General features: G+C 59.0%; 1 protein-coding gene across 3 annotated transcripts in view; it reads right to left on the reverse strand.

The window, feature by feature from the left end:
* Positions 1-890: 890 nt before the first annotated feature.
* The window catches only part of CPZ (carboxypeptidase Z), a 31,696-nt gene continuing 24,251 nt past the window's right edge, over positions 891-8,335 (reverse strand). For all 3 annotated transcript variants that reach the window (XM_011935385.1, XM_011935384.1, XM_011935383.1), the window contains 3 exons: positions 6,150-6,289; positions 2,138-2,237; positions 891-1,390 (listed from right to left, as the gene is read on the reverse strand). In XM_011935385.1, coding sequence (XP_011790775.1) covers positions 1,035-1,390; positions 2,138-2,237; positions 6,150-6,289 — 596 coding nt within the window. In that variant the 3' untranslated portion in view covers positions 891-1,034. The remainder of the gene's footprint in view (positions 1,391-2,137; positions 2,238-6,149; positions 6,290-8,335) is intronic.

Here is an 8,335-nt window from a genome sequence, read left to right on the forward strand (position 1 = left end):
CATTAAAATAAGGGTCACTAGGGTCTTATATTGGGCCCTAGCCCAATATAAGAAGAGGAAATGTGGACAGAGACAGACACACGTGGTGAGACGATGATGGGAAGCGGGGGGAAGGATGACCGCCAACGAGCCAGGGAGTGTGGCGCCAGAAGGAGCCTGCCCTGCCGACAGGGCTCTGATGTCAGCCCCCAGGGCTGCAGGAGGACACACTTCTGCTGTTGAAGCGCCAGGTCTCTGCTGCTTTTTGACGCAGCCCTGGCCGGCTCAGGCACCTTCTCTGCCGCATTCTCTGTTCAGGCTATGGGACCCCTTCCTGGAGGATCCTGGGGCTGACAGACTTTCTGGATGGTGAGAGAGGGGACAGGAGAGGGTCCCTGGACCCAAGTAGCATGATCGGGATGAGGGAGGGCCCAGGAATATCCACCCCCATGGAGCCAGGCCCCCCTGGAAGCCTGAGTGAGGTCCCCTCGACCATGCCATGAGGCCCCAGGCTCTGGCCAGCTCTCCTGCCCTCAAGGTCTTGACCCTACCTTGGGGTCACCTGCTGCCCACCCCCATCCTCCCATTCAGCATCCCCCCTTCTCCTCTGCACTCCAGGACACATGAGCTTCAGCTGCAGAATCCAGAGCTCAGCTCCTACAGTGGCTCACACCCTTGGCCCACCTCAGTGTCCCATTTGAAGTCAGTTCAAGGCCTCGCGGTCTGGGAAAAGCCAGCTAGTCCACCTGGCCCAGCACAGATGGGCTGGAGTCTCGGGCCTGCAATCAGGACCTGTGGGCAGCAGGATAGCTGCCTGGGGTTGCCCCATGGGGCCCAGGCCACAGATGTCCTCAGGCAATAAGGGTCAGTCCCCAGCCTTCCCTGGAAAGCACCTCACACAGAGCCTCTCATTCCAGTAGAAAGTGGATATAAACACTTTAATAAAACGGCAGCGGCTTTGTGGGATGTCTGTGGCAGACAAAATCAAGAGCCAGGGGCCCGGGACGGGGAGATGGGCCTGGGTCTCCACATCCGGGCGGGTGCCGGGGCTGGGGCTAGTACTTGAGCAGCCAGCGTGGCCTGTGCGTGCTCAGCGACGTGAAGTAGGACCACCACCAGGGCTTGCTCCCGTCGGCCGAGGGCTGCCTGCGTGCCCGGAGTGGGTCGGGCTCCGTGGCCTCCCCCAAAGAGCTGGCACCTCCCAGCGGGTCGTGGGGCCCAGTCCTCCGCAGCCCGTGAAGAAAGTTCCTGGGTCCCACCCCCAGAGGCTGCAGAATGAAGTCGACACGGCCAGCCCTCTTCATCCGGGCGGGGAGGATGACTTTCTTGATGACCTTGGTGTAGCCAGGGGCTTGGGCAATGACAATGTGGGTACCTGGGGGCAGCAATCTCCAGTAGTCGCCATCAGGGGCTGTGGACAAATACATTACAAATGATTCTCAGGAGGACTGCAGACGCAGCCGCGGGGTGACGGGTGATGGGTGTGAGTGGGGAGAGGTTGGCGTGGGAGGCAGACGCCAAATGTGCACTTGCCTCTGTGTGAGCCTGGAATGTCCTTCGCACCTCTTTTCTCTGTCAGACTCTTTTATCCCTCAAAACCCTGCGTAGGCACCCCCTCTTCTCTGAAACCTTCGATGACCACTCCCATCCCCCATACCCAACCACAGTTAGCAAAAGTCCTGCTCTTCTCTGGACCACATCTCTGCCAGGTGACACACATTACAGCATACTGTCATTTTTCATCAGCTGTGAAATCCCTTTAAGGGCAGCCAGAGCCCACACGGGGCTGGACACCCCAGCTTGTCAATGGGGTATGAACTTTGGGATCGAAACCAATAGGTTTCTGGGTGGAGTTGGCTCTCCCCAGCACTCTCGGAGAAGGAGGCATTTTCGTAGGAATACAGGCATGCATCCACCCGTCATTCAGTAGCCATGGCCGGGCAAGCTCTTCCCTCACCAAATGCTGGAATAAGACGCAGCCTGCAGCAGGCGCAGACCCTGGTTCCTGCCCACCCTCCCCGACCCAACCAGCCTGGGAAGGAATGGAGCATCCTGCCAACGGCTGGGCACACTATGAGTGCGTGAGGGTGCCAGCTGCCACTGTGTGGCATTCCCTTGGCAGACGTGGGCCCCAGGGAACAGCCAGGGACGTGCTCACCTGTGGTGATGTCGTGGCGAATGCCTTTGACTAAGATCCGGGCATTTTTGACGGGCTTGCCGAATTTGTCCATCACCACACCTTTGATGCCCCGGTGCACCTAAAGAGACCAAGGAGAGGCCACAGAGATGGCGTGAGCTCTCCCAGTGAGCATGGAGGCCTTCAGCTGGTTCCCCACATGCTCCTCAGAGCTCGGTATCTCGGGGGAACCACCCCACAGAGCCCCACTCCGCCAGCCCTCGTTCTGCCATCTTTAACAAGTCAGTCACTCCCCTCTCTGAGCCTCAGTTTCCTCCCTGGCAATTGACCTGAGCATGTTCCGGGCTTTCAAATGACCCTGCATCTCGCCCGAGGCCGGGCTGACTCCATCTCAACGGGCATTGAGGAGAGAACCCTGTCCTGCCACTCTTCCGACTGATGGGCGTTCCTTCCCTGCCTTCCCAGCCACAACAGGACTCGCTGGTTCCCTCTGAGCTGAGGCTCCTGAAGGCAGCGTGGGCGTCGGAGAGGACGAGGGCCGAGTGCCTGGACCCCAGCTAGAGCAGCGCGGTTTCTTCATCATACACGAGGATAACACGCCCTGCCTTGGTACTGCTCGCCTGGCCTTGGCACGAACTGATCCTCAGCACACAAGCTTCCTGCACGCCCACAGCGCCAACGTTTTCACCCTGGAAAGGCCCTCCCAGAGCTGCCTGATCCTGTCCGCATTTCTTCTGAAACAGTCAGTGACAGACCACCACACGGCCCCTGCTCTAGTCAGCAGAAAACAGCTTGGGGTCCAAGGATGCTGAAGGTCACGCTGAGCGGGACCAGGATGCCTGTAGGGGGAGGAGTCAGTCCAGCGAGGCTGTCCCGTGCCCAGGCCCTGCACGGGACTCAGCAGCAACAGATCCCCCAGGCTGGAAAGGGCTCCCAGCCAGGCCCTGCTGTGCTTCCAGAAACTGTGAAAATGATCTTACTCCTCTTAAAATCAGGATAAAAGCAAAACTTTTTAGGTTGGAGAGACTGTTTTCCTATATATTCATCTTTATGTTGACAGTTGTAAAAGTGCAATTTTAAATACTTCCTATGGAGGGAGGAGTCCACAGAAGCAAAGGGCCTGGGTCCACAGGGTCAGGACCCGGCCCTGGCAACAGGAGCGTCCTCCTTCCCTGGCCCAGGGACGTGAGCCTGAGAGGGGCTGGTTTTTCTCTGGGCCAGAGAACCAGCTCTGCCCCAGTGACTCCTCACTTCAGACAAACCTTTGCTTCGGGGTGCCTCAGTTTCCTCAGCTGTAAACTGTTCCTGAGGCCAAAGCAGCTCTGGCTTCTGCAGGACCGATGACTTTAGCAACCAGCATGTGAACTCTAATCCCACCGTGGCTGACCCCCACAGTGACCCATGAGGAAACCAATTCGCCTGACACACGCCGCCGGCAAGCTCAGACCCCGCGGCTCCTAACTGCCGCTCCAGGCTCACGCCCAGCCCTCAGTGGCGCAGGGGGCTTAAACAGGGGGTGGGCACCCAGTCCAGCTCCACCAAGCACAAGCTATCACTTGTCTCTATGCCGCAGGAATCTGGGGAAGCCAGAGCACATGGAATCTTGATGAGCACATCATGGGGTCCCAGCCCTCCTGATGCGGTGGAGAGGGAGTGACGGCCACTGCCCGCTGCCCTCTGGGGCTTGTGACCCCCACCCTGGATGCTCTTGTCCACACTTCACTGCTCAATGGCATTGCACTCCTGAAACAATGTCTCGTGGACTCACATTTAGTGGGAGGGAGAGCGTAAAAAGTAAGGCTTTCCTGCGTGAGAGGTGATGGGGAGAAACTGGACAGCTTGAGAAGCCACTGTGCCCCTCAGCCACCCAACCCCGTGGATCCTCCTCACCCCCAGACAGCATCTGAGCCCTCTCTGCTTAGAATACCCTCACCGGGACAATTCCTTCCCTCCCTTCAAAAGATAGATCATACTCCTCCTCCTCCAGGAAGCCCTCCCTGATGACCAGCCACACTGGGGACCTACCCCAGGGTCCCACAGCCCCAGGCTTCCTCTCTGCCAGCCCTCACTTCTGCCTCCCCCAGCCCCACCTGACAGCAGGGGCTCTCCCAGGAGGGTGTCTTACAGGAGGCCCTCACTCAACATCGGCCTGCACTGGATGGATTTTTTTTTTTCTGTCCCTACTCTTGGGCCCAAGGGTCACCTTCACGAAACACAGGGCACATGCGGTTCTCTGGCGGGGAAGCAGAGCTGCCACGCCGCCCCTCCCCTAGCCCCGGGTTATGTAGACTCCCACCCGAGGCCTGGCCAGGATCACTATGAAAAAAGCCTCAATTGGCCACGACAGGCTTGATCCTTATCAGGCCGCACCCAGCTCTCCGCCAGCCAGCAAACCGCCCGGCCTTCCCAGGTCCAGGCTCGCTGTAAATCTTCATATCCCAAGACTTCACGTGTAATATCCCGGAGCAATGCCAGCCATATTCGAGGCTCCTTCAACCTCATGTTCACCAGACAGCTGCAACATGCAGTGTGCACAGGCCTGGCACGAGAGCTTATAGAAGAGTGAGACCCACTGCAGGTGGCACAACGCTGCGGCATAGCCATCAGAAAGAAACTCAAATGGAAGAATGTTCCATTATTACTTTGTTTGGGTCTTTGTTTATTTCCTTCCTTGGCGGCTGCTGCCCTAAGGAGTTCGCTTAATTCTTACTTGGAGGCAGGTTCCTGATTTTTCTAGAAAGGAGGGGGCTTATGGACAGAAAAGGCTTGGGAACAAGCAGATCTGGGTGACACCAGACAGGCCATGTGACTCTCTGACCCTCTGTCTCCTCCTCTGGCTGTCTCACAGACACTGGGAGCCTGGAGCGTGAGCCTGTGTGTGGCCCAGAGACTCCAGGTCAGAACCACAACTCCATCTATAAAATGGGACGGCCCCGTCTGCCGCCCAGCCTGGCGTCAAAACCGGCTGCCCTGTGTGGGTGGGTGCCAACTGTACGGTGCTGTGCCCTCACCCCTCCTTGCTGCTGCAGCTCAACCCTCCTTCTGAGGTCTGCTTCTCACTGGGCCTCTGTGCTCATATGCAATTCATGTGATTCTTGAAAACACTTGGGAAAAAAATACCAGAAGTGTCTTCAGAACCCAGGCTCTCTTCCGTGTGACATCCCGGGTCCTTCTCGGGGTCCCCAGCACCCTCGGTGTGAGCTGTGCTGGAAGGGGAGCAGACACGGGCACAGGGTCCCCACTCTGACACTGAGTGCTAAGGAGACCTTGGCTCTCTGGGGCAGCGAGGTGGTCATTTTAGACACGTTCTCAGCCATCCCTACTCACCTCCCACCTGCCTGCTTCTGGGTGACCTCAGCCTCACGGTAGTAGTCACCCCTCAGTCAGGCCGCCCTGCCCCGCCCCCAGGCTCTGCCAGCCTCTTCCTGCCTGTACCCTCCCCTCCGAGGCCCCAAAGCCCTGCCTGAGCCGCACAGCTACCCCACTGTCCAGAGCCCTCACTCCCACGCCTCCTGGAGCGCAGGGCCCGCCCCATCCCACGGCTCCAGTCCTCACCACAGCCCCCGCGGCTCTCGAGGGTTTCAAAGGCCCCATGGGGTTCTAGTATGCTCCCCTCTGCTGGGAGCTCTCCCTGTCCTGTGGTTTGATGTCTCCTACCCTTCTTCAACATGAAGCCGTGCGGCCGCCTCCAGGAAGCCCCCCGGCCTCCGAGGCTGGGTCAGACGCCTCACCGGGCTGCCCAGGCCCGTGCTCCCTTGTTTAACTGTGCTGCTTTAGGTCGTGACACCCTTGCTACAGGGACTCCAACACATGGCACTGCCGCCCCAGCACCCACAGGGCACGCAGAGGAGAGCCGGCTGCTGCATCTCAAGTTGCGCATGGTGGACAGTGAACCCCAAACAAGTGGCGGCGAGAGGAGCATGCAGTGAGCATGCAGGGGCAGTGAGCTGCTGGGGGCGCCCTGGGAGCCTGAATCTGCCCCGCCCCACCCAGGCCCCAGCTGGGCCAGAGCCTGGAGACCGTCAGAACTCACCGTCTCCACGAAATTCAGGAGTGACTCCTTGTTGTGCTGCCAGAGCGTGTACAGGGCCTCCTCGGGGGGGAACTTCACACAGCCCAGCTCCACTGTGATCTCAAAGCAGTTGGTGTGCAGATAGTTGAAGTCGGACATGCCTGTGGCACAGAGACAGACGGGAGGTCAAGGGCGTCAGCCGCACAGAGACAGCCGGGACGTCAGGGGCGTCAGCTGAGCGCCCAGCAGGCAGGTGAGTGCAGCAGGTGCTCGGCAACAGACGCCCCTCCTACCACTGAGGGGCTGAACAACTGGGAGGTGGGCCGTATGATCCCCACTTTGCAGATGTGCAGAGGGAGGCCTGGGATATTACAGGAAGGGGCAGAGCTGCATCTTGAGCCTAGGCAGCTTGGTGGCACAGTCCACAGGCTTCCCCACCCCCGTGCTGTCTCTGGTGAGGTCGGGGATGAATCGGTTTCTAACCGAGAAGCCCACAGCATGAGGCAGCCACCCAGGCCTCTGCCATCCCAGCTGCTGGCCTGGAGGCCCCATGGTGACAATGTCCATTGACCCAGACGCTGTCCTGACAAGAGTCTAGGAGGGCGATCCTATTAGCTCCATCTCCCAGAGAGACCACGGGCCCGGGCTAGGGTGGACAACCAGCCACCTGGCCAGCCGAGAAGGGCTCAGAGCAAGTTGGGCCTACCCCAGCTGCACCCGCTTCTGCCCTCTGTGCCACCTGCTTTTGGAGTTTCTTGTTCAGCAGAAGCCATGACCATCTCCAAGGCAGGCCCAGGGCGATGGCACCCACAGGGGGTCGCAGGGAGCCCTTCCGAAGTTCAAGGCTCCGGAGCCGCCGACCCTGCAGCTGCTGTTGACAGTCCCTGCCCAGACCCCAGTGTAGCCACAGTCACCGTCCCTGTGGTCACCCGGCCTCCTGCTTTCCCAGGGCCGTGTCAGGTGCAAGAGGGGACAGAGGCCACGCCGCACAGTGGCTCACGCTTATAATCCCAGCACTCTGGGAGGCCGAGGCGGGAGGATCAGGAGGTCAGGAGATCGAGACCATCCTGGCCAACACGGTGAAACCCCGTCTCTGCTAAAACTACAAAAATGAGCTGGGTGTGGTGGTGCGCACCTGTAATCCCAGCTACTCGGGAGGCTGAGGCAGGAGAATCGCTTGAACCCAGGAGGCGGAGATTGCAGTGAGCCGAGATCGCGCCACTGTACTCCAGCCTGGGCGATAGAGTGAGACTTCATCTCAAAAAAGAAAAAAAAGAGGGGACAGAGAGGGGCCTCTCCCAGCTCAGCTCCTGGGTGTCTGTTGCAGACCCCGGTCACAGGGCTGTGGCCAGGGTTCAGGGCCCTCTGTCTGGGTTCTGGAAGGGAAAGAGGCTGCTCCGCACCGGGGAAAGACCACAGGTGCCAATCATTGAGCAGGAGAGAAAAGTTTTCAGACCGGGCTGTGAAGGTGGCTTCAGAGTGTGCAAGAAGTGCCACCTTCTCTGCCCGCGTACATGGGAGCAAGGGGCAGAAGGGGATGCCACGTGGGTCCCAGCTCTGCCACCTGTGGCCCTGGGCCTCCAGCAAGTTCTTCTCTCAGCTGAGCCCAGTGCTGTCATCTGTGTTGTGCTGGCATGGAGGGGTGCAGGCAGGGCCCAGAGCGTGTGTGCCTAGTCTGGCGGTTGCCCCTCAGGACACACAGTGGCATGTGCCCATTACATTGCTCTCGTGCAGCCTCCCCCAGGGCAAGTTGAGCAGATAAAAATGCACACGCTTCAAGTCGGCCTCCAGAGAAACCACAGATACAATTGTAGTATCAGTCCACCCCACGCGGGTTCTCGTAAGCATATCCCACGCATTGGAACATCCTTATATTGTCCTAAAAACAATTCCTCACTGTCTCTCGGGAATTCCAATTTAACTGGAAGTCCAGCGTTTCATCTGGCAATTCCACTTCCCTAAAAGTCACAAAAGGATTGGTCATGGGTAGAACCGTCAAATGTAAGTGTTCATAAAATAAACTACGGAAGCCGCGGGCCTGGGGCCACCACAGCAGTCACACAACAGCTTTTCATCAAGACAGAAACCAAAACTCAAGCCAGCCTCCTCTCCATCAGGCGAGGCACCGCCCTGTTTTCCAGGGTCTCCAACTGGATCCCAGCAGCAGACCTTGGAGTTAGGCCCTGCCCCCGCCCCACCCAGCCTCC

Source organism: Colobus angolensis, unplaced genomic scaffold (genome assembly GCF_000951035.1).
Source record: "Colobus angolensis palliatus isolate OR3802 unplaced genomic scaffold, Cang.pa_1.0 Scaffold143, whole genome shotgun sequence".
Classification (NCBI taxonomy): Eukaryota; Metazoa; Chordata; class Mammalia; order Primates; family Cercopithecidae; genus Colobus; species Colobus angolensis.